The following is a 27315-nucleotide window of genomic DNA, read 5'->3' on the forward strand; positions in this document are numbered from 1 at the left end:
AATAGCTACGACTGCGCCTCTAATTGTGAATAATATAACTATTTTGTAGCCAGTGATGCCAACATAGGAATTGATTCCCAAATTTAAGGGGAATCAAAATCTCCTTCCCTCCCGGTCTTTACGAAGTTTCTAAACGATATTTTGGGGTAAATAAAAAAAAGACGTTTATTTTGGAGCATAGGATCATAATGGTATCACTTATTCCACGTCATTAAATTCGAGCCTGTTGGCATCCCTACTCATATTAGGTATTAGAATATGGTCCAGGAATGGTCAGTGGAGAAACATTATTTTTATGGAGTTGTCATGTGTATATATATAAATTAAAAAATATATAAATAAAAAAACACTTCATAGTAAATATATTTATTCAGATTTTTCTTCCTGCAATGACACCACTACAGCGCCCTTTCCAACCGCATCACCCTGTTTTAAACCCGCAACTGTTGAGATTACTCCATCCCTCGGTGACCGAACGACATATTCCATTTTCATCGCAATGACCACGAATAGGGGCTGGCCTTTGATCACCTATAAAACGTATTATTAAAAAAAATATCGACAACTCTATGAAAAATATAGCAATTTAAATGGCGATAATTTTTTTGAAGTTATGGATTCCTTCATCAAACTTTCTTATCAAATGTGTCAATCTTGCATTGTCAATTTTGACAATTTGTCAGTTGACGTTCGCCTGACATAATGTGTATCGTTTGAGAAAAGATCGATATCAATTTACAAAGAAACGTCCATACTGTATTTTAATTATTTTAATGCGATCAATATTTGTAGCAGAAATAAAGATAATTTAACGATAATCGAAATTGAATTCAATGTAACAATTGTCCGATCTATATGTCAAAAATCAAAATGTCAAAACTGTCAACTAGTCCCGGTGTGACCATATCGAATTTTATTTTGTTGAATATTTATTTGTATACTTAAAACAAAGCAAAACTCAACTCTGACGAAAATATAATTCTACATTATCCCTGCGGAAAACGCAATGTATTTCCAATTTTCAAAAAAGTAATCTGAACCCAGTTATATCCAAAGATTCACAAATTAGACAATGAGTACTGCATAAAGATATTAAAAAAAACTTTTTTTTAAACTGATGTTAATGTGATTTTTTTACGTTTAAAAAAATTATTCAAACGTATAGGGGCAAACAGACTGGAGGCTCATCTGATGTTAAGTGATACCGCCGCCCATGGGCTGACTACCTGTGCCTCTTATTGCTCTAAAATAATACGCTCTTCAAAAACTATTTATTAGTGACTAGGAAAAAGAATATTTTTTAATTCTGTTCGTGGCTTTAAAATTTATAATTTCAAGTACCCGCCAAAACAAAAACAAGATGGCGTCGACGTGACATACAATGCTTGTAAACGAATTTTATTAAAACACTCTTAAATCATATTATATACCTTATCTCCTGCACTGACTAATATTTTCTCAAGAACACCAGGTGTTGGCGACGAAGCATTGTCTGATGATAGACTGTCACCAGTCCCGACTTTACTCTCATATTTAGGGACTGGGAGATGTAAAACTGTTTGGCCATTCTGGAAAAAACGTTTACTTAATAGAAGTATGGGAAAATCTCTGGATCTACTAAACCGATTTTGAAAATCCCTAAAAAAAATACCAAAGCCACGTTAGTATGACGATATCTTATAATATAAAAAATTCACGTGTCGCGGTGTTTGTGGTTAAACTCCTACAAAACGGCTTTTCCGAGTCTCATGAAATTTTGTGTGCATATTAGGTCTGAGAATCAGACAACATCTATTTTTCATCCCCCTAAATGTTAAGGGTAATCCACCCCTAAATTTTTTTTTTCAATTTTAGCTATAATATAAAAATTAAAAAAAAAATTATGATACAGCATTAGTAAATACATATAACCCTGAATTTTAAATCCTTAACAATCAATCCCTATTTTTTTCCCGGAATTGATTGCCATCATCGGGACAACATATTGGGACATGGTGGGATATGTATCACTTGGACGATCAATCTACTTTGTACTAAATGAACTAAATGTACGTACGTAGTACGCGTAATACGTATAAGTATACGTATACCTCAGTAGTTTTATAAATTCAAGATTTATTATATAATTCTGTAATATTAAGAAATAACATAATAATATAATAAGAAGAGTTGACTAACTGTCTGCCGTGTAAAAGACTCCTCAGTTCTGCACCAGTACTGGCATTTGACAAGTTTGTGAAGATTTATAGGATCTTCTTTTCAGTAGAAATAAAAATTGTTAGGTACAAGTTTTATGTTTTTAAGTCTATATAATTATTATTTGAAATATGTGCTGTTAATAAATAAATATCTGGATCACCATGTATATAATGTTTCACGTCTATCGGCCACGCAATAATTTTACTTTAGACTGACAAAGATAAAACATTCATTAGCTAATTACAGCTTATAGTGCAAATTCGCCGATTTATATAAATCTTGTTTGAACCTACCTCATCATAAACATGAATTTCCCTGTCATATGTCAAAAATCCGACATTACTAGTCTTGTCATTGACTTTCGTTATTAGCCTCAGGCCATTTTGAGATGTCAAAAACGCTTCAGCCGACAACCATTGACCATCGTTCACTGACACTGAATATGAATTTGGGGCAGCCTCAAATTTGACAGCTACTTTGACATCTGAAAGTAAGTTGTACAAATGTTACATACACTACACACACACACACACTGAGCACAATATCACCCTAAAACTGAAAAAAGACAGATACACCCATATTTTTTTTTTTTATAGAACAGAGGGCAAACGGGCTGGAGGCTCACCTGATGTTGAGTGATACCGTCGCCCATGCCCACACACTGACACTTTCAATTCCAGGGGGCTCGCGAGTGTGTTGCCGGCCTTTTAAGAATTGGTACGCTCTTTTGGCAGCTGGTTCCACAAAGTATACATTATAGATACATACACAACAACACAATTCATTTTCACACACACACACACGTCCATATTACACATGATATATTAACGCGAAAGAAGCTTCGGGCGTAAACTGGTTAGCGATTAATGAAGAATTCTTTTAATATTATTTCTTTACCTTTATCGCCGAATTTCAAATTAATCGTTTTCTGAAGCTGATAATTCGATCTCCATGATGTTGGTGTGACAGAAATTCCCTTCCAAGTGTCGTTAGGTGAACTCTCTAATTGAGATTTTATTATCTAAAAACATATTTCATCTCAACATTATTATTCGCCTTCCACTATTGTCTTTTACTTTTTCTAGAAAATTCCACAATCTTGCGAAATTTTAGCATATCGCTAATTAAACAGAAAGCCCGCCATTTTGGATTCATGTCAAATGTCGAGCGAAGACTAAAATAGTTTTTAATGCAATTTGAATTTAGAATGTGGTTATTGTTTGTTTTTAAGATGTTATGGCCTAATCACAAAAGAGATCGAACATAAGAAAAGTTTACTGGCTGTCAAAAATTATCAAATTAAAAAAAAAACAATCATGTAACACGATCGTTTGTTAATTCTAATTCGCATGCTAATACTTTAAATTGGAAACATAATCTAATTAATTTAAGGTAGAAAGCGACTCAAGCCGGTGTTCCAAACAGATATATTGTTACTAATTTTATTCAAATTAAATAAAACTTGTTAATTATTTAATCTTTCTAATTTATAAGTTATTTATCATGCAAGTGTTGTCTAGAAGGTTCTGAATGCAATGACAATCAATGTCGATTGCGTTTTCAACGACAATTGTCAATTTAATATAGTCTATGATAGTTGACACATGACAATTAATTATGGACCTTAATTTGTTAAGTGAATTAAATTTATTAATTATATTTTCATATACTTGTAGAACGAAAATAAATAAAATCTGTAACCAGCAATACGTTCAACAATTTCCATTTTTATATATATTTAAATAATATTATTACATATTGGGAAATAGATTAATACAATTATGAAAAAAAATAGCACAATGGAAATCGTCGGGGAATATGGCGACTGGTGCACAAGGTACAACTGTGAGACAATTCAGAAGAAATTCTTAATCTGGTGGGTCCAGCACAAGATTAAAAAAACAACGGTAGGCAAAGATTTAAAGCAGGCCTTTGATAAAAAAGGACACACAACAATAAATTATACTACCGGAACAACAGGAATGAAAAAACTGTCACATGGTGTGCATTTTCTGGAATAACAAAAAAATATCCATAACTTCAAAAATACATGACTTATTTTTTTTTTTTAATTTTTCTGATAACTGGTGTGGCATTACCTATGAGAAAGTTTCGTCTTGACGTCGACTTTTGGGACAACCTGTATGTATAGATACATAGATATATATATAGAGATAGATGTATATAATAGTATTATGTATTTGAACTTACGTAGCCAAGTGCGGCTTGCACTGCTTTCTCTTCACTCAATTCTAAATCTGATTCCGGGAACAATTCCGCTTCATGTTGCGGAATGAAAGCGGTGTGTACGTCGCCCGATACGAACGCGTTCGCACCGCTTAGACGTAGAAGGAAATTCACGTTCGTTTCCAAGCCTGCTACCTAAAATTAAAAATGATATTTACATTACTGAAGTGAAACTTCTTTGAGTATTTTTTTTACGGAAGCGTCACGAAAATTTGCAGCGTTATTGTCGTACAAAAGATAGAGAGCGATTGAGACGGATTAAGAGAGAGTGAAAATAGGAGATGGAGACAATATACACTATTGGTTGATGTATTCGGTACATATTGGAACTTTAGATGGCTATTTTGTCGCCTAAGTTCATTGCAGTAAACGCAGATTTTGTTATTTATATTATCATAGCACGTCACACAGTGTATACAATATTTTAATATAGAGCTATCATTTTTAATTTATTACTTAATATCATAATAAACAAGAATTTCTGGACTCGAGGGAAATCAAAATCGGAAAATTCAGTAATGAATCGCGTATATATTTAATAGAACCAGGGAGAATACACAAGAACCTCATCTAATATTCAGTAATACATTTGCCCATGGACACTCAGACTGCCAGAAGGCGACTTAAAGAAATGAGCCTACCAATTATTAAAATGAGCCTCCTGTCTTAAAAAAATTGCAATATAAACAATTATTTTTATACTTTTATCTTCTTAATTTTTGGTATTTATTGTTTTCTAGTAACTAAGTAGTTACACTAACAAACATAATATTCGCCATAATATTTTTACTTTTAGACAAATAGGTTTTAGAGACGTTTCGGTGTACAACAGGGATCCGAATTGTGGCCATAATGGTTGACAATTACAATAATTTAATAAAATATTTCAACTATAAACCAATAAAAAGTAAACAAAATACGAGACCAAAATTAACTAATCATCGTTTATAATTACCAAATAAACTTAACTAAAATGACATACCTGGTATTCCGATAGCTTCCGGCGTGTCTTAGCCAATGCTTCATTCCTGTCTTGTCCCCATACAACCAGTTTAGCTATCATTGGATCGTAATGTACAGACACTTCTTGTCCTTGGCGTACTCCAGTTTCTATCTGGAATATTCCAAATGAGTCAAAGAGACTTAGAACTCTACAGTTTCGTATATTTTAACAAGAATTGACCTATTGATGAAACGTTTTACGTAAGCAATATGGGGGGGGAAGGATGATTTTATTCATTTCATACACGGGGATTCCTACAAAAAATTAATACGTTTATATACTATTATTTTTGAGAGTTTTGTTAATTTTTCTAACAAGAGAAGGGGGGGGGGATAAATATGCTAACGTAATTTCGTCGTAGATTTTGGAATTAATCAAAGTTATTTCAAACTGCTAAAAATATAAATGTAATTATTATGGCTCAAATAACTCATCTGTTTGATTGACATATATATTTCCAATAAATATATCACTTGATAATAAACTAATTGATTTATTTAGACTCGGAGAACTCGATAAATCATCGTCATCACTATCATTTGGATAAGATGATTCAATTAAAAAGTGTATAATTTATTTAGAAATCATTTTTAAAGATCCAACACTGAACTTAGCGCACTCTGCTGATGCATTTGAAAACTAATTCACGTTCCAATTAGGCTTCAGCATAATTGCATTGTGTGCCACTGAGTCGCATTATCCTCTGTAATTGGAAAACTACCTAAAACTACAATAAAACAGCGCACACATCTATGCAAACGACGTTGCTGTCAGAAGCAATTACAGTTTATGCCAAATAATTTATGAGTAAAGAAAGACTTGATTTTTTAAAGTAATAACATTAAAAAATATATATTAGTTATCTACTTTAAAACTTGAATAACAATTATAGATAGCACACTCACTCGAACATTTTCTTCAGCAATAGGCTGTGTGAGTCTATGAAGAGTTCCGGCCCTAGGCAGGAACCCTGCGCGAGGCTCCTCTGCATATATCCTACATTCGACTGCGTGACCTTTTCTAAGTATTTCTTCTTGGGTAAATGGTAAAGGCTCGCCTGATGCTATACGAAGCTGCCATTCTACTAAATCAGTGCCTGTGAATTTAAGTTAAAAGATGGATGACTTAATTAAAAGCTAGAGAAAAGTCAATTTACATTGTTTCTAACACCGGAGTGTTTTATATTTAAAATCAATATTTGAATTACGATTCGATCGATTCGATAAAATTTAAGATTTGTTGTGATACCTCTTATTTTAAATAAAAATATTGGTTAAGGTAAGTTTGATTGGAAGAGAAGACAAAATTTATCTAAGTAGTCACAAAATCAAATTCTTGTACCGGAAGCGTTAATTCATTCATGAAAGATATGATATGCGCACATATCTAGCCACTAAAGTATTTCCAAAAGAAATTGAACTTAGGCTTCTTCAAGAAAAGAGCAAACCAATTAAAAGGTCGGCAACTCACTCGCCGGCTTTGAGAGTATCCATGGGCGGCGGTATACCATCAGATGAGCTATTAAAAATGAACAACAAAACCAAACCTGTAATCATTTCTGTGATAGGATGTTCAACTTGCAACCTTGTGTTCATCTCCATAAAATGGAATTCGTGTGTTTGTCTATGCAAGATAAATTCTACGGTACCGGCTCCAACATAACCGACAGCTTTTGCAGCTCTCACGGCCGCTTCACCTAACGACCTACGTGTTTCTTCGGATAGGCCTGGCTGAAATTAATATAATTTAGATAAATTCTGACGAAGATACACCACAAACTACTGAATCTATGCGAAACACATACAAACACACTTCATCAAATATTGCACAGATGATTAAAAGCCTATATAGACCATGAGATCAGAATTGTCAATTTCCAATGTATGCCAGATCGGCTTGATTCTCTCTCTCTCTAGCCAGAGACACTGCGTCTCTTTTTGAAGTGAAACTTCTTTACAATCGATGTGATTTCAAACCAGATGCAACGGAAAAAGCGACAGTAAAAAGGGACAGAAACATTTATTCATAAGATTTAACGTGGGAGAAAATAAGATAGATAGAGAAACTTCTTTAGAATCGTAATTTCAAACCGGATGCAACGGAAAAAGCGACAGTAAAAAGAGACAGAAACATCAATTCATAAGATTTATTGTAACGTGGGAGTAAATGAGATAGGAGGCATTATACAGCCTCTTTTTACTGCCGCTTTTTCATTTAATCGAATTTCAAACTTTCGTGGTCTTAGTTTTTGTCAAATTTAAGATTTATATTAAACCTATAAATTACAATTTATCATTAAAATATACTGTTTTTAATGAAAAGTTTAACACATTTAGATCTACACAAACACAATACAAAGTGTACTATGGCGAGCGTCCTGAAGAATCACTACATATTATAAAACAAAGTCGCTTTTTCTGTCCCTATGTCCCTTTGTATGCTTAAATCTTTGAAACTACACAACGAATTTTGATGCGTTTTTTGAAGTGAAACTTCTTTAGAATCGTTGTGATTTCAAACCGGATGCAACGAAAAAGCGACAGTAAAAAGAGACAGAAACATTAATTCATATGATTTAACGTGGGAGAAAATGAGATAGATAAACTTCTTTCGAATCGTCGTGATTTCAAACCGGATGCAGCGGTAAAGACAGACAGAAACATCAATTCATCATATGATTTAACGTGGGAGAAAATGAGATAGCAGGCATTATACAGCCTCTCTTTACTGCCGCTTTTTCATTTGATCGAATTTCAAACTTTCGATGTTTTAGTTTTTCCCAAATTAAAAATTTATATTAAACTTATAAATATATAAATTTATCATTAAAATATACTGTTTTAAAAGAACACACACATTTAGATAATGGAAAATGATTAATTTATATATGATTAATAATAAAAAAAATGTTTTTGAAGGTTTCACTTCTACCATGTGTGAATTGCACATATGTTTTTTTTTTAATAGATAGAGTGATTCAAGAGGAAGGTTTATAAGTGTATTGCGAACTGTGGAATCGACTCCTGGTAGGAGTGTTTCCTGAGAGATGGACCTCCAACTATTCAAATCACATATATAGTTTACTCCTCCCTCATAGGCCAGCAACGCACCGACTAAAAATGTTTGTCCATGAGCTGCGATGAGTGCCCTTTATTAGCGTCCAGTAGGCTCGTTTGCTTCCAATCATATAATTAATAAACATGATAATGGCTTCGAGAGAAAATCATCATTCACCAACAAAACATTATCTTTTGAAGCTGGCTAGAAAATTACTCTAATGGGCAACGATGGCGGAACGTCGTGAAACGCATCACATCTACCCATTCTATTAAGACATAGCGATCTTTGTCAAGAGCATACCGAATAAGAAGAGAAGAAAATTACACCAAAAGAAAAATCCATCATGCTAAAAGAGTCAAGTCAAGTTAAATAATGTGACTTACAGCTGGTGCCTCTTCAATAATCTTCTGATGCCGCCTTTGCACTGAACAATCTCTCTCAAATAGATGCACAGCATTTCCATGCATGTCTGCGAACACCTGCAAATTATTATATATTTGTCCCTTTCGTTCATACGTTAGGGTTATACGAGAGCGATAAGGACAAAAGATTTAATGTGAGGTGTATATAGGAGATGCGATAGGTGATGTACGGTTACTCCAACCCTAAGAGAGGGTCAAACTACTAAATAAAAATGAATCCTGACCATGCGTCATACTCGTGAACGGGTGCTACTTGTGGTGACTGGTCGTACTTGAATTCGTACATGGGGTGATGTTAGTTATTTCGACTATGTATTTGCGTGTTGTTCCCACGAGAATGTAAGTGCGTGCTCCTATTTCACCATGCCTCCTGATGGAGGACATTTTTGTTTTAAATGTATTTTATTACTTTAGATATCATGTGGAACATGGTGTAATGGTCGCATCTTCTAACAAACATAGTGTAAAAAATTGCCTCTTCTGTTCTACGCCATTGAGAACAGTAAATGTAAAATTTGGAGCATATGTATTCCTTTTTACACAAATCAAATAGAAGATTTCTTTATTCATATAGGTAAACATGTACACTTATGAACGTCAAGAAAAACAAATTAAATTAATTGTAAATTTACATTTACAACCAGTTCGCAAGTCAAGGGCGTAGAGCGGGTAAGATTGTTTTACCTAAATTAATAAAGTATTTTGATTTGATTTGCAAGTAGGATCAGTTTTCCTGAAAGATGCCATCGATATTTTGAGTCTAGCGCAAGTCGGTTTCCTTACGATTTTCCTTCACCATTCAAGCGATTGTTAATGCGCACGTTCAGTCATTGGTGCACAGTCAACCTATCTCAGGGATGAGAGTCACTGAAGACACTAGCGCCCGAACCCAATAATTAATCCACAATCTTTGATTGTTTTCAATCTGGCAGTGACAGTCGATCGATCTCCTATATGCATCCCAATAACCAAACTCTACGAAGACAATCCATTTTTGGCGACGGATAGAATGCAATCTCTTCGTTCTTTACACTCATATTTGATAATCAATATAAACCAAATAAAGTAAATAAAACCGTACATATAACATTAAAATATATATGTCTATGTTTAAAACAAATCAAATAGCTTTTTAATTATTTTAAAAACTGGTGTAAGTAAAAATCTTAAGACAGGATATTAGCACAGTTGAACTGTCATTTTCATACAAAGGTACAATATACAGTACCGATACCGAATACATACACCGATCAGACCTACAACGGACAGCTTGTATCGACAAATGGCCAAATATGACAAGCGCTGATGGTCAAATATGGATTGAGATACGTTATTGGGTTCAGGCGTTAGCCAACTAAATAGCAATTCATTAAACGGATTAAGAGGATAGTGAAAAAAGAGGGAAAGCAAGTTGAAATCATACCTGAACTTCAACATGTCTAGGATCTGTTATGTATTGTTCTAGCAACATATTATCATCACCAAATGATTTCAGAGATTCCCTTTTAGCAGAGTCCAATTGGGTCTTAAATTCCTCTTCTGTCATTGCAATCCTCATACCCTGTAAAAAAGCGTTTGATACTGGATTTTTTTTATTTTACACACTAAAAGTTTCCTAACTAAAACTATGTAAGTTTGTTACTGGCTAAAAGAATAGGCTGACAGAAAGAAAAATATTGTTAGTTAACCGGCAAGCATTGAGAGTGTCCATGGGCGGTATCACTTAACATCAGGTGAACCTTCTGCCCGTTTGCCCCCTGTTCTATATAAAAAAAATAGTTTATTTTTATTTATTTATTTATTAAGTCTACAACATCATACATATTACGAAATCTAATGATAATTTTATAAAATCTTTTAATATAAGGTATGGTTTTAAAAAGCGTTTGAGTACAATATCAGTCTCACATAAACAATAACTATCCCTCAATCGAAGAATGAATGTTTAGCGAATTAGTAATAACTGTTAATATAATTATGTGGAAGAAATAAATAAATAAACTTGTAAATACATCTATATGTAATATGAGTGTCCATGGGCGGCGGTATCACCGTATCACATAGATAAGATAAGCTTCATTAAAAAAAAAGACCAAATAACGCCACAGATTAGTCGAATCGACGATGACGTAACATGCTTGTAAATCATATTTGAAATAACATCATGGAGTTTAATTTGGTCAATTCTTCTTCTTAAAAATTGTGTATAGTTTAAAATTTTAGAGCCAATACATAATAGAAATAGAACTAACAATTTGTAAAGATTTTATAGGCACAATCTGAAATAGTATTTAAAATCTTGTCAAATAGCCTATTGTTTAATAATTTTGAATACAGCAGTCGGGGTATATCTTACCTTTCCCCCACCGCCCCTCACCGCTTTGATCATTAAAGGAAAACCTATTCTTCTAGCCTCCGATAATAATGTCTCAAAGCTTTGGCCTTCACCGTGGTATCCCTTCACTATTGGTACACCTGCATTTGACATTATTGCCTTTGATGTACTGAAAAGTTTATTAATATTATAATCAGGAATAGTGTAACTCTTTTTTAAAAATGAGCTCTCAACCAGCTCTCTCGAGTTAACGATACTAAAACACGGATACCCTAAAATCAATGATTCCAATTACATGTCTAACCAAAAGTTACTAATTAAATAATATTTATTTTATTTATTTTATTTACACTTCGTTGCTAAAAAAATACAAATAACACAGTATATAATCCTACAAATAAGTAATAAATAGCTTATTTGGAACTTATCCGGACATTGTGAAACAGACCCTAAATATCAGAGCAAGGAGACTTAATTTTGATCCATTACATACATTTTTATAGCTACCTTTTAATTCCCATATCCCTGATAGCTGATGTTGGTGGTCCAATAAAAATAACTCCTTCATCAGCACATCTTTCACAAAATTCCACATTTTCCGATAAGAATCCATAGCCAGGATGAATAGCTTGGCTTTTTGACCTTTTGGCTACTTCTAAAATCTTTTCTGCATTTAAGTAACTCAGGGTTGTAGGTGCTGGCCCTATGTGATATGCTTCATCTGCCTGGAATAGCACAAGAAACCAGTTTCAATCTGCTTTAGTAATGTATGTACAATGTATAAATAAATTTTGAATTAATATGTATTGTATTGCTTAAGTTAATTTTTGGTATTTTAGGTTTTATTCACTGAAACAATATCTGCTTAGGTTAGCTGGCACAGACAATTAATGATTTGCTTATGAAATTTTTTATTATGTAAATATGAGACCTAGAAAACAGTACATGACTTTGAAAAATAACATTGTAATTTAAGTGGTCAAAACTAAAAACCTAGATTTATACTATATGAAGTTTTAAAGAGTTATAATATTTTAGATACCATTTCAACATGCATGGCATGCTTGTCAGCATCCGAGTAAACAGCTACTGTTTGAATCCCTAATTTTTTTGCAGTTCTCATAACTCTGCAGGCTATTTCTCCACGGTTTGCTATTAAAACTTTGTTAATATTTCGCTTTATATCTGCTTTTGTTTGTACATGACTTGACCTTCTTGTAATTTGAAGACATTGAAATTGCCTGAAAACATTATATAAATACATTTATTAATATTTTATAAGCTACATATGCTTATATGAAATATAATATAAAACATTTTAGTTACTTTTACTAAAATTGTAAAAGAAACATGTAACTATATTTTTTTCTTATAAAGACCTTTAATATTATGAAGTTTTTATAATAATCTTTAATAACTTACCAAAGTTTATTCATTTTATTTAAATACATTTTCTTAAAGCTTAATTAATGGGCTGGGTACAGATGTATGTATTATCGGATGCGAGCGTTATAAGTCTTATTCCTTGGCAACATTACTTATTTTAAAGTATAACAAAATTATACTGATAACGCCTACAGTTACGCCGTTTGTGTGGCTTAATTAAACTGACGTAGTTATACATTTTATTCCTTATCACATAAATGAATAAACATGATAACAGGCAAAAATGATAATGAATGTTAATAAGCAATTGTTTCAATCTCAGCATTGATTAAAGAGTGACGATATTTAAATTAAATCATCAATACGTAATCAAGTGTTCTAGAGACGTAGATCACAAATCTTTTTGGAAGAATTAGTGACATTCATGTAGCAAAAAAGGTTCTTTAACAATATTTATCTAAAGGAAAAGGCCAAACGTTATTTTATTATTAACCAAGTTGAAAATATCGATCATAGAATCTTGTCAGAATATGGAATTCCTTATGCCAAATTGCCAACAGTCAATACCAAAGTTTCGAAGTAAACTGTATGTCAACAATGGCATTTAATTTGACGTTTTATTGTTACGTGACAATTGACTATTTGTTTATTCAGGATTCAGGAAAACGTTTATTTTCAAAATGATGAGGGATATTACATTTTATAGTCGCTATGATTATAAATATATTAAGCAGTGAAATAAAGTTGGAAAATGATATACTTAGACATAAGAAATCTTTATTTAAAGGATAAAATTATGTAAATCTTAGTATGAAACATAAAGTACATTTTCTGTAATGATTTCATAATAATAATAATAAGGCCTGTGGAAGAAAGGAATCATGGGCATTAAAGGTTTATGGAACGTATTATCGCCTTATGGTGAAAAAAAATCTCTTCATGAGGTATGCTCGTTTTACGTCTAAGTCTAAGAAAGTCTACTACGAGCACTTCTTTTTTTCTTATTTGTTGTTTTTTCAGATAAGAGGTGAAACAGTGGCTGTGGATTTGGCTGGCTGGGTTTGTGATAGCCAAAATGTAACGGATTACTACATCCAGCCTAAACTATATTTAAGGTAGTTTAACACACCATTTTTATTTAGCATTACCAATAATTTATAATACATATTCTGACTTTTTACTGGTTTTTATAGGAATTTATTTTTCCGCACTGTCTACCTTTTATTAGCAGACATCAATCCAATTTTCGTACTTGAGGGTGATGCTCCCGAATTGAAGAGGGATGTAATGGCAGCAAGGAATGCTATTCAGTTCAAAGGAGCTGCACCTAAATCACAAACTAAAAGCCAAGCTCCAAGTGTTTCTAGAAAAAGGTTTAAAGGTGTTTTATTAGAGGTATCCTAACTATAATTTAGTACTAGCTTTAAATTTGTATTTATATCTTGAGTATATGGTACAAATAAATTTTACATTCTCTTAAACTTAAATGTTTTAATACGAACTGCTTACAAATGCAGTTTTTAGTTAAAATATAAGATATAAGTTTCATTCAAATCTTTAAAAAAAGTCTAAAGTGTGTTTTGCTCACTAGACTAACTGCTATATTTGACTGAAGGCTAGGTAATAGTTTATTACAATACTTGTAAAAAAATGCAAGTATAAAAATAAGTTGTGGCATATTATTTATCTCGTATATGATTAAATTAATTTAGTAAATTTATTTTATTAATCAATTAAAGTCATGTAAAAATAAAAAAATGATAATTATTTATACACATTAATTCAATAATTTTATTACTGTATTTGTTTTAGTGTGAAACTCTATTGAAGAGTATGGGTGTTAGATGTGTTAAAGGATCTGGGGAGGCAGAGGCTACTTGTGCTAGTTTAAATTCAAAAGGGGTAAGCATATAATAAATTCCTTCTGTTCCATCCACCAAAAGTAAATAAATACCCTAAGGTCTTGGGTTTAATTTTTACCAATCAATTATTATTTTGAGTTTTTATTTAAGGCTTTTATTTCTGCGACCATATTACAATCATTTTTGAATTGTATTTTATACACATAACATACAAAATATGTGTGTTTCTTGAAAAATTAGCTGTTTTTAATTTTGATTCAGTATGTTATCTGTTTTATTTCTATATATTGTTTTGTGTATCTATTTCCTTGATAGTTTTTCTTCTGACAGTATGTGATTACAGATGTCATATATCGTTGAATTTTCTCTTTCACTATGCAAATGTTAATCATTACTATTATTTATAAAAATCAGATACATTAGTAATAAAGATTTAAATTACTTGTATAAAATATGTATTTGGGATGTTAGATTCTATAACATTAAAATTGCATGGTCAGAACGATAAATTGCTGCAACCCAGCTTGGAATGGCAACTAAAAATCCTTACAAAAAAATGCAATTTTTCTATATAACAGTTGGTTGACGCGGTAGTATCGCAAGATTCTGACTGCTTTGCATATGGGGCGCGCCGGGTGTATCGCAACTTTAGTGTGTCCAGCTCAGCGGGTGGGGGCGCCATGCAGGGTTCAGTGGACTGCTATGATGCAGAAAAAATGTTCCAGGCTAATGGTATGGGTGACGTTAGAATTCGCTTAGATTCCGCTTTTGTTTGGCGGGGTTATTTTATTTATTTGTACATAAATTGTCAAAGTTAATTTTATACAATTAAGAAAATACAATGGCGTAGTATATCTAGGTCTTGTCTTTGGATTTCTGTATTTTTTTTTATAGAACAGGAGGCAAACGGGCAGGAGGCTCATCTGATGTTAAGTGATACCGCCGCCCATGGACACTCGATGCTATGTATGTTTCGTAATAGTTTTTTTCTAATAGTCAAGTAGGTAGCTTGTGGTTGACACAGGCTGTTCATTTTTAGATGTTGGCATGATTCTTTCTTTAGGTATATTTTTTGATAATAGTTCTATATCCACAGATTAATAAAACATAAAAATTTAATTTAATTTAATTAATTAAATTAAGTTTATTTTTTTTACATAATAAATTTCGTTTATTTTTTTAATAAAATGAAAACGTAGTATTTTACTGATCGTACTTTATCGCGGCAATAGGCGGTGGGGTGTCAAGGTGATTTCTGCGTGTTGTACAACCCTTCTCAGATTTCTGAATCTGTTTCATGATCGATGATCAATATAATAGGTTAAGTAGGCATTGCTGACACACGTCGATTTTTGGGTCAAAGGCAAGCCGGTTTCTTCACGTTCTTTAACGTTCGAAGTTTAAATGAGCATAGAAAGAAAGAAAGAAAGAACTTTATAAGACACAAAATACATTAATGTTTCTATAAAGTAGAGTGCACTGGCCCCCACACTAGGATTCCCTGTAAAGGAAGTCCATTGGTGCACAGCCAGGGGTGGAACCTACGACTACAAGAATGAGAGTTCCACGTTGAAGCCACTAGGCTAGGAAGCCACCACAGTTCTACATATTCTAGTGTTTATAAAAGTAGTCTATGGGATCAGCTGTCATTTTGAATGTTCTTAGGATTCGGGCGTAAAAAAATGATTGCCTTGGCACTTCTATGCGGCTGTGACTACGGCGTTGGTGCGTGTGGTTCATCTATTAACACTGTTGTGAGTTTTCTTCACACTGTCAGGGAAGAGGAGATTATTCCTAGGTAATAGAAAAAGTGGTTTTGGGGCCGTTCAATTATTACGTACGCACTTACTATTTAGGTTATTACTTATTAGGGGGGAGATGGGACTTTGATTTTCTTGCTTGGTGATAACATCAACAGGATTTATTAATTGTAATACGCTTAACCCACATTGACTATGATTGAAAACGAAATGCATTTTCGAGGATTCCTACAAAAAAAATATTGGGGGGGGGGGGGGGGGGTTCATACATTGTAGTAAATCAGCTTACGTAATACTTGAACGACCTTTGAAATGTATTTATTTATAAAAAGTTTTGCAAATGGCATTACAATAGGTTACAACTAACACACCAAAATAATAATAAAAAAATATTGTATTCTTTTTAACGAGCATATGCAGCATGTTTTGTACTCAATAACTTTTGCTAACAAAATATGTGAGCTAAGAATCTATCGATGGCTGGAGCCTGGAAGTCTTCAACAGTACGTTTCCCAAAGCACTTTCTTTTGCAAACTAGCGAACTATCCAAAGCTTCAGTGTATTCTACCTAAGCCGGCAACGCACCCACTAAAATGGGCTGCGATGACCGCCCTTTTTAGCCGTCCCATAGGATAGTTTGCATGACGTAATGCGACAGAATTGCCATCTAAAGTTGTAATATGTAATTACTAAACGAATACATCAACCAATAGCGTGTATTTTTTCCCGATATGCCTTTCTCACTTTCTCTCAATCGGTCTGAATCGCTCTCTCCCTTTTCTTCGACAAAAACGCTGCACATCTTCGTGACGTTCCGTAAATATTTTTCCCTCATGCACCTAAAGAAGTTTCACTTCAAAATGGCAAATTTATTTATGTACTCAATAAATAATTGATTATCCATTTAAGGCTTTTGTCATGGGTCACTGATACGAAAGAGTACGAAGAGCGCGCACGTTGGGCCTCACAGCCGGGACGTTGTGACAAGTGCGGGCACGTTGGACGTACGCATCTTAAAAATGGCTGCCCCATGTGTAATACGCATCGTGGCTGCAATGATTTGGGACATAAGTATGTATTATCTATAAGTTTATAGAATTATATATGTAAGACGATGTTATTTTTGCTTTTATATAACATTTTATATATATATATATCTTTGTTCGGTCAAAGGTTCAAGGTGTAATTCTATGATTACGCGTATTAGTTTTACATTATCTTTGATTATATAATTAGTTTTTATCGTATTTAGTTAAAAACATAAATTTACATTTTAATTCCTTTCAAGATTTTTTTTAGCTAAATGTTAAGTGATACCGCCTATGGACACTAACAGTGCAAATGCGTTGCTGTCTTTTGAGCTTTTTTGCTTCCGAAATGTTCTGAACTCATGTATGTTGTAAACGATGCTAAATAGTTGTGGGTAGGCAGTTTATGACACTACCCTCAGCAAACTAAAAATCTCATATTGTATATTTTATAAGTTTTGTAGATTTTTTTTATTTTTTATGTTGGTGGTAGCAAACTATATCGCACTATATTTAATGTATAATATTCTGCGGTTTCGATATTTGTAAATATGTGAGGAACATGTATACTAACAATACAATAATAGACCTCTATAGTAGTTTTATTCTAGTAGTATACAAAATATTTTAAAAGTAAGCGACGAGTCTCATGCCCATTCTTCTTACCACGAAACTATGTTTTGGAAGGGGCCACTAGATTCATCTTTAAATTTTATTTAACGTTCAAAAGTGCCAGATTTGATTTGAAAAATTATATAATTACCAAACTTACTCTTAATGAAATAAACTAAAAATAAAATCTCAATTAAATTACAATGCAATACTACTCATTTCTTATGTTACATTGTAATGGAAAAGGTATAACATAAGAAATTCAAGAATTACAAGTCACGATTTATGAGGATAGGATATGATTAAGATGTGTTTATCTAGAAGACTTTTGAAAGAAGTTGAATCGGGGACTGTAGAAAAAATTACTATCTATATATATATAAAAATGAATCCCTATTTCCCTTGGTCACGGCATCACGCCTGTACGGCTGGACCGATTTCGCTAATTTTTGTTCTGTTCGTTATTATCAGGAGAAGGTTCTTATGAAAGAAAAAATTAAGGAAATTGCGCGGAGAATTAGAAAATGTAAAATTACTTAACCACCATATAAAATTGGTCAGCTAGACCAACCTGACAACTTTATATAATAAAACAATTAACTTAATAAAATCAAAAATCTGCTCATTTATGGCGTCTAAGGCGGAACAAAGTTCGCCGGGTCAGCTAGTTATTTTGATAAAGATTGTTTTCTATTAAAAACTATTCGTGAATCCCAAATTGTATTGCAGGTCAAAAGTGTCGGAATCGAAACGCGAATTGTCGTTGCGCGATCGGGCACTATCCTGCGGGATGCCATTTCCAGAGCCAAAAGTTATGAAGGAATTTCTGAATGCAACATCGGATATAGGCCTTGGCACCATACCGCAACCCAGTTTAATTCAATTCGCGGTATTTGTATTGAGAATTTTGATTATTTTACCGGCTTTGAAGCAAGCTATTGAGTTTTTTGCCAGCTCTTCTCTTCCGTTCTACGCCTTTGATCTTTTTTTGACGTTCATAAGTGCACATTATACACCTAAATGAATAAATGATTTTTGAATTTTAAAGTATTGTTGGTAGTAGGTGTTTTGTAAGTTCGAACCTGGGCTGTGCACATGTAGGCATGCATGGATACCATTGACTCAAAAATCGGCGGTGTGTCTCCGAAGGCTGATTGGTTTAGAGATGAAATAGATGACTGAGGTCGTGAAGGCAGAAAGCGCTGGTTTCTTTGTAAAAAGTTATGACATTTTGTTTTTAAGTTAGTTCATAGAATGAGCAGTAGGTTCAATGTTAATTGATACCGCCTATGGACACTTACAGTGCAAATGTGTTGCTGGCCTTCTGAGGTATTTGCTTCCGAAATGTCCTGAACTCATGTATGTTGTAAACGATGCTAAAAAGTTGCGGGTAGGCAATTTTTGACACTACCCTCTGCAAACTAAAAATCTTTTGCAAACTGCAAAATACAAGTTTTTTAAGGTACTATGCCAATTAGTAAACTTTTTAACCGATTACAAAAAATGTGTAAGTGTATTTTTGGTATTTATTCGAGTATTGAAACACAGATGTTTTATTTTTGAAACACAGATTTTATTAATTGCATAAGTGATGATTTAAATGGTATTCTTTAAGAACAATCGAAGTTTCATCAAAATCTGTTTAGTAGTTTTAGTGATATCCATTTCAGAAGATTTATATTATATAGTAATATTTTTTTTATAGAAAATAATGTCTAAGAAATTGGAGTGGTCGGAGCGGTACTGTGTAGAGAAATTTTTACCATTGCTTACAAAATGGCATCTACAATCTTGTGTACCTTGTAAAACTATTCAACCGGTCAAAATTAAGAAGAAAAGGAATCCCAGAGGTAAGAATATTCAAACGGAGAGACTTTTTGACTTAATTTATAGGAAATAGCTAAATATGTTGTAAGTGCAAAGTTTGCGAGCCTTCTCACAGTGCGAGTGTCCATGGGCGGCGGTGTCACTTAACATCAGGTGAGCCTCTTGCCCCTGCCTCCTGTAACATGAAAATAAACTTCTTCGAATTCTGGAAAATTCCGATATTTTTTCCTTGAATTCTAAGGAGAAGTGAGGAGGGTTTTGGAGATAAAAATTTCACGGTAAAACCCAAAAAACTGTTTTTTTTTGTGTTGAACAGTCTATGCTGACTAGCAAATTGTTCCATATGTTGGTATGTACAGCATACAACTTAGAACAAAAATTTTAAACTTCAAGGGATTAAAACTATTTTTGCTTTAAGGTTTTAGAGAGAAAAAACTGTCTTTTGGGGTTGAACAGTCTCAATGCTAATTAGTCCATATGTTGGTATGTACTGGATTAAAAATTTTAAACTTCAAGGGATTAAAACTATTTTTGGCAGGAGTACCAAGTTACGAAGTTGTATGGAGCGATATAAGCGGGCAATACGAGGCTTTGATTCCCGATGACCAAATTAAAGGTAATATTGTATGTCAAGTCATAATTTTGCGAACGCTTGGCAGACCAATGCGACTTCAATACGAATCCCAGGATTTGTGTGATGCAATATCTTGGGCTTTTGGGGAAGTTGCATGGATCTGGTCTGGTGCCTTCTTAAGATTTCATGTCATTTTCACATGTGTATAACTGTGTATTCTATAATATACAACCCCTACGAACTTCGTTTCACAAAAACAAACACATGGTAATCATGATATTGAATTGTAGCTGATATGATACGTTTGGTTTACCATAGCAGTGCCATCTATTGATTACTTACTCCATCCAGTCGAAAAGTATCGATATCTCTTAGAATATTTTTGAGTCAACAGATAATTGTGACTGACAGTTAATTAATAGACAAATAATTTGCAATAAAATAAAATTGCGACTATAATTAAAGATCTAAGCTATCCTATCTCTTAAGTTGGACCAGATTGCTCACGGTGTGCCAATTTAATTTAAAATCGGTTAAGTAGTTTAGGAGTCCATCGCGGACAAACATCGTGACAGGAGGTTTATATATATTAAGATTTTCATATTGATTGTCCTCGTTTTAACAAGTCGCTTAAAACTTATGAATGAATAATAAATCAATGGCGCAACCCTATATGTCTTGGCCTCGGATCGCATCCATTTATTTGATAACAATCAGGCTTCTGTGTATGACACATCGATATTTGGGTCTAAGATATGTTCTACGAGGAAGAAAGAATATTCCAGGTACATCTGGAGTTTAAACGCGCGATCTCTAAAACACTAATAAGAAATTAAACGATTTATTTAATAATGTTAGCTTAGCTGCAATTTTTTGATCGTTAGAAGTTGTTTTGGTACGATACAACATTGTGATTTAAAAGATTCTAAATCGAGTATAAAAAGATTTGATAGATTTTTAACAAGCAGTTTCAAATTTCCATTTTTTTTCTAGATGGTGAAGAAATAGCAGATATATGGATGACAGTTGAAAGGCAAGACTTGATGAAGGAGTTTTATCCAGAATTAGTTGAAGCTTACGAAGAATCCATCAAGAAACCACCAAAAGTGAAGAAGACAAGAGAAAAGAAAACAGCAGATCCAAAAACCGATAAACCAAAACGAAAGTACACGCGTAAACAAAAAATATCAAATTTAAATAATTCTATGAAAAATCTAAGTTTATCTAAAAGCTTAAACTTAAGCGTGAGTGTCAATAAATTAAAACGAAAAATTAAAAGAAATGCTAAAGGCACAATTGAAAACTACCTGAAGAAAAGAAAATCTAGTTTGAACTCATTATCACGAAATGAGTCTAGAAAAAAAATCGATAAGGGAAGAAAAAGTGTTCAAGGGGACCAATCTGCAGATATAGAATCAAGAGATTATGAAAGGCATATAGATTCAATAAATAATGTAGGAAATATAAGTGGGATATCCGCGATAATTGGTAATGATTCTAAATCAAGAATAGTTTATAAAAGAAACGAAATTGACTATGAAAAAAGAAACCGAAAATTAATAAATGATATAAGTAATATGGACGTTGATAAATCTGAAATTTATAATATAGTGTCAACAAATTCTAAGGCTAACACGTACGGGGTAAATGCAAAAAATAAAGAAGTCGATCTATCTACAGCCGAACAAGTAGTAAAAAAAGGAGTTTTTGATGCAAAAGATAATTTTGACAATAAAGAAAATTTAATACATATTCTTGATACAGATATCGAAAGTGATTTATCTGGAATAGTTGACGATATAGTGTCGAAAGCGCCTTCTTTTACGACAGCGAAAGTTAATAATAACCTCGTTAAGTTGGTATTTCAGAAGAGAATGGATATTAACTGTTCGACCCCCAAAAATAGCCCTCAAAAATCGCGAAACACAAGTTATTTCTTTGATAAATTGGTTGAAGGAGACGCGTTTGAAATGTCGCTTGATTATGATGATACAGTTGACTACAGTTTACCTGATATTAAATTATAATTTCGCCTGTAATACCTTGAATAAAAAATTAATTTTAAAGGGAGTTTTTCTTTTGAATTAACACTAACTACCTAAATATACCTTGTCTCATCTACGTGTAGATATATATGTCGCAGTAAAGTAGTTGAAACAGAGAGTAAATTGTATCTCTAGACAGTTAATTAAATATTGATATTCAATCAAGTCGCTAAACTTCCGTCAGATACGTGACTGAACGAGTTTCCTAAACGTTCCTAGGCAACAAGACTAACCAAACCATCTACAATACAACAAAACACGGAATTCTCGGTAGCTCTCAGTTCTTCACGATCACACCGAAATAATCAGGTGAGCCTCCTGCCCGTTTGCCCACTGTTCTATAAAAAAAAATCGTGGCGGATTCGACAACATGATTACAGTTTCACCAAAGACCACAATTTGAAACAAAAATCACTCACAACAAACCAATTATTAATCAACACGCTGGCTAACTAAATTTAAGATTTTCGACGCTGCATTTATTTAAATCAAAATGCTAGCGACTTGATTGAATATCTATCATTATTTAACTGTCTAGAGATTCAATTTACTCTCTGATTTAACTACTTTACTGCGACGTATATACTAATAATATAAAGAACTAATAAATATAATGTAAATGTTGTAAAATCTTGGACGCTGATACAAATGTCAAAAATTGGATTTAAGTTTTTTTTCACGTAGCAGGAGGCTCCCTGATGTTAAGTGATACCACCAACCATGGACACGAAGAAACCAATTAAGTGCTTTGCTCTTTAAGAATCTATACGCTCTTTTGTTGAAGGACCGTAAGTCGTTACTTCTCTTCCTCGGAATTACTTCAGAGGGCAGCTGGTTCCACATACTGGAAGCGGCAAAAACTGCCTTAAAAAAACGCTTGGTTATAGAACAATGGACGCTTCCAGAATCGAGGTGATACCATCCGTCTCTTTAAAACTACCACAATTCGTAGGTTTAAAATATAGACTTTCATAGGTAGGACAGAATACAGAAGAACAAAGAAGTGCTTATGATGGTCAATGTCTGAAATATTCTATACTTTTAGTATATTCACAAAAAACACGATCTTCAATTTTCAAGGATAACTTGCCGGTAAAAGACCATGCATTATCAGCGAGTTGCGATTTTGAAGTGAAACTTCTTTAGAATCGTTGTGAGTTCAAACCGAATGCAACGGAAAAAGCGACAGTAAAAAGAGACAGAAACTTATATTCATAAGATTTGACTTGGGAGAAAATGAGATAGATAGATAAACTTCTTTAGAATCGTAATTTCAAACCGGGTGCAATTGAAAAAGCGACAGTAAAAAGAGATAGAAACATTAATTCATAAGATTTAACGTGGGAGAAAATGAGATAGCAGGCATTATACAGCCTCTCTTTACTGCCGCTTTTTCATTTGATCGAATTTTAAACTTTCGATGTGTTAGTTTTTGCCAAATTATAAATTTAGATTAAACTTAAAAATTAAATTTATGATTAAAATATAGTGTTTTAAAAGAACACACACATTTAGATAATGGAAAATGATTAATTTATATATGATTAATAATAAAAAAATTGTTTTTGAAGGTTTCACTTCTACCATGTGTTTATGAATACCTACATATGTTTTTTTTTCAAATCTGCTTTTAGCTGCGTTTGAATTGAAATTATATAGGTATTTATATATGTGCGGAAATTTGTAAAATTTTATTATTTTATGTAGAAGTTTCGTAAATACATACTCTATTATATGGCTCTGCGACCCAAAATGTGTATCCTTATAGGTGAAAATTTATTTAAGTTATTTTATTATATTTCCTAATTAATAAACGTCTCCATACTATATATTAAAGCTGTCGATATACAATAAAGTTTGTGAAACTAGTTTAAAAAATCGCTTTAAACAGTATTAATGTTTCGATATTATTTTTTCACGATATTTTTCATGGGCAGAGAGATAGCTCTGTGTATGTGTAATGTCAATGATAGTGTGGATAATATCTCTAAGATTTAGTATCAATTTAGTTTTTGTAGTATGTATTGTTATATTTCAAATTCCTTGAATTGATTTCTTTATTCTTCTGTATATCAATGTACTTTCTGTTTATATACATATATTGTTTATCTATGTAATCTGTTTGTAATATGTATGTTAGCTGTAAGATAGATATTAGTAATAAATAAACAATGTAATATCGTACAAAAACATGCCAATAAAATTATTATGACAATATTATCGTATTTTACTTTACCCTGGATTTGAAATAGTTTATGTAACTGTTGCTTGATAGTTAAATTAAATTAATCATGAAACAGAATGGATACAAGAAATACGTTAAAATTATACAAAAACATGCGTCTATATGTCATATGTCAAATGGGACCATAGACATTTTTTTTAATTTCGATATTCTGTGTACCTAACACCATTTCAAATCGTTCTGGACGTTCGATTTTCAAATATATGTTTTTATCTAATTGAAATGTTATTAAAAACTGGCATAAAGTTAAAACTATTGCCATAAACAAACTATTTAGAATTCAGTTTTAAACTATAAATGACAGCTAGTTAGTGTAACCATCACAAATATATTACATATTTAATTATAGACAATAATTGGCCACAATATTCGCTATAGATTTGATAATTTCTATTTATAGAACCATCTAGCCGTAGTCTGACCTCATAATCTTCTACATAAGACTCCCGTATTCAAAAGCCAATTTACGAGTCTTAGAGCTAAATATTGTTTCTAATTCTTAATCCTCCTACGGCCGTTTTCTATACCCAATCTCTACCCAATGTAAGTACTACTAGAGACTTTCAATCCATTTATCATAACATACTTTTCATTAACGACGTTTTTGTAAAATATTTTTGAATTAGTCAGATCGAATTTTGATATCTATTAATTTAAATTTGCGATAATCTGGATTGAAAATACCTTTAGATTATTGATCTTATATAGAATGCGGCCGCTTATCCTTAAAATCCAACCCAAATTTATATATATGTTACCATGGCAACGAAGATCTATGAACCATGTTTGGAAATCTACTGGTGCTTATAACAAGCGCCTAGTTAGCTGTTTGAAATGGAAATCCTTTAAGCGGTGCATACACGTGACTTTTAATAGCTTTGTACGAAAGCTTAGAGCAAAATGCAACGGGGATTCGAGACAACTTTAATAGGCTTTTTGGAAAAGTATTTAACACTTATTTAAACTTTGTATAGTTTGAATCAAGTATATCTTTAAATAAGTATATTATAAAATAAAAAAAAAAATAGAATACGTTTATTTTGGAACATAAGATCATCATGGTATCACTTATTCCACGTCATTAAATTCGAGCCTGTTGGCATCCCTACTCATCGGCAAAGAAGACAGAGGGTGTTGAGAGAAAAAGCCGGCGTAAAAAACTCTCGGTACTCTTTAAAAAAAAAGCAAACCATCAAACAATTCTACAATATTTAAAACAAATATAGCAAATTAATTAGAAGTAGCCTGCCCAGCACTAGTCCTTTATAGTAAGCCTTTTGACATAGCTTTTCTTAAATTTAATAAAAGGCAGAGATAAAAGAGCCTCTGGGATATATCTTTTTCAAGCACCCTTTTCGTTAATTGTCGTGTCTATAATGTGGTGGTACTGGAGAAGAGTGTTTAGGTATCCAGGTTCAGATTAACCGACATACACAACAATTATATTAGATCATAAGTAGGGAAAAAATTAAAACAAACACTAAATAAAAACTCAAAAACAAAAATTTATAAAATCCAAATATAAAATAATAATAATAATAATAACCTAAACTGAATGAAAACTTAAACCTTATTGCCCTTATATATTTACCTTATATTTAAAAAGATTAAAAAGGTTAGGGTAACTTGGGAGACTGTTGTAAAACACATCAGTATTTTCATCGTCGTTAGTAATCATAAATTAAAAAATAAATAAAAATAAAGTTATATATACCAGGCGAAGGTGATTTAATTTCATAGTCAAGGTGCCTTTATAGTGTCAGAGAGTATTTAGACGATAATTATAATATGACATTTGCTTATTTATATATATATGGCTAATTGCGCGGTTTTTTTATAACTAAACCACCTGATAAATCACTTTCTTAGCAAATAAACGATCTATTTTTATTTATTGCCTAAATATATCTTATTTTGATTCTAAAACTAAGAATCTGAAAGAAAACTTGTTGCTCAGTATCAATCAAATACATTTTAAATCCTTTTACTATGTAAGAGGACAGTTTGGTGCCAGATGGACATACGCAATAGTCGGCGACGCGACAGGCGAAAGATTGCTGGTGATAGCGAAAAATAGAAAATCGATATGCTTTGTGGGAGGCTTTTAATGTCTTGTGTCGCATGTTTTTATGGAATAAAATAGAACTGATATGTCAGCGGGTTATGTGTGATATTCAAAGCTTTTTTGTTATTTCATTCAAATGTATTGAAGATTCAACAAATCTAAATACACGCAATCAACACTGGCTGCAACTGTTAATCAATTAACTGTTAATTAATAGTTACAGATACCGGTAAAAATCGTGAACAAACGTCATGGTCTGCGCAGAATTTTTAAATAAATTATCCCCGATAAACGATTTTTGTTTAGTGCCAAAATATTTTAGATATCCAAGTCTAAAAATAATTTAAATGTCGACAGCCATTTCTTTTATTTAACGATGCGAAATATTTATGTATTCACACTATCCTTAAAGTACTAAGCCAATACGATAATATCGAAAAAACTAAAATATTAAATGCTTTACTTGTATCAATTCAAAATATTAAATCAATATCACCAGGCAGTAAACCACACTCCGTTTCACAAGACACCTTTGCAAACTAGCGAACTGTGGAATCAACTCCCGATGGGGTCTTCTCTGAGAATATTGACAAATACTTTTTTTATTTTATCAAACCATGGACAAACATTTACAACAATATCAGA

At 32.5% G+C, this 27315-nt stretch overlaps 2 protein-coding genes across 2 annotated transcripts; one reads left to right on the top strand and one right to left on the bottom strand.

Moving 5' to 3' along the window:
• Positions 1-350: 350 nt before the first annotated feature.
• LOC111004046 (methylcrotonoyl-CoA carboxylase subunit alpha, mitochondrial) lies at positions 351-12926 on the bottom strand. The gene is made up of 14 exons (XM_045633416.1): positions 12689-12926; positions 12309-12507; positions 11774-11991; positions 11288-11435; positions 10355-10492; positions 8893-8988; positions 6996-7179; positions 6355-6545; positions 5429-5560; positions 4411-4581; positions 3097-3220; positions 2493-2683; positions 1431-1568; positions 351-531 (listed from the first exon to the last, which is right to left on the bottom strand). Exons 1-14 carry the CDS (start codon positions 12715-12717, stop codon positions 367-369), a joined length of 2124 nt encoding a protein of 707 aa, XP_045489372.1. The 5' UTR covers positions 12718-12926; the 3' UTR covers positions 351-366.
• A 188-nt stretch (positions 12927-13114) lies between these two features.
• Positions 13115-22385, top strand: LOC111004067 (flap endonuclease GEN). The gene is made up of 11 exons (XM_022274904.2): positions 13115-13596; positions 13673-13767; positions 13846-14047; positions 14465-14554; positions 15093-15246; positions 16180-16312; positions 17184-17345; positions 18644-18803; positions 19620-19764; positions 20280-20357; positions 21309-22385. Exons 1-11 carry the CDS (start codon positions 13534-13536, stop codon positions 22340-22342), a joined length of 2316 nt encoding a protein of 771 aa, XP_022130596.2. The 5' UTR covers positions 13115-13533; the 3' UTR covers positions 22343-22385.
• Positions 22386-27315: the final 4930 nt, after the last annotated feature.

Source organism: Pieris rapae, chromosome 23, assembly GCF_905147795.1.
Source record: "Pieris rapae chromosome 23, ilPieRapa1.1, whole genome shotgun sequence".
In the NCBI taxonomy this organism is placed as follows: Eukaryota; Metazoa; Arthropoda; class Insecta; order Lepidoptera; family Pieridae; genus Pieris; species Pieris rapae.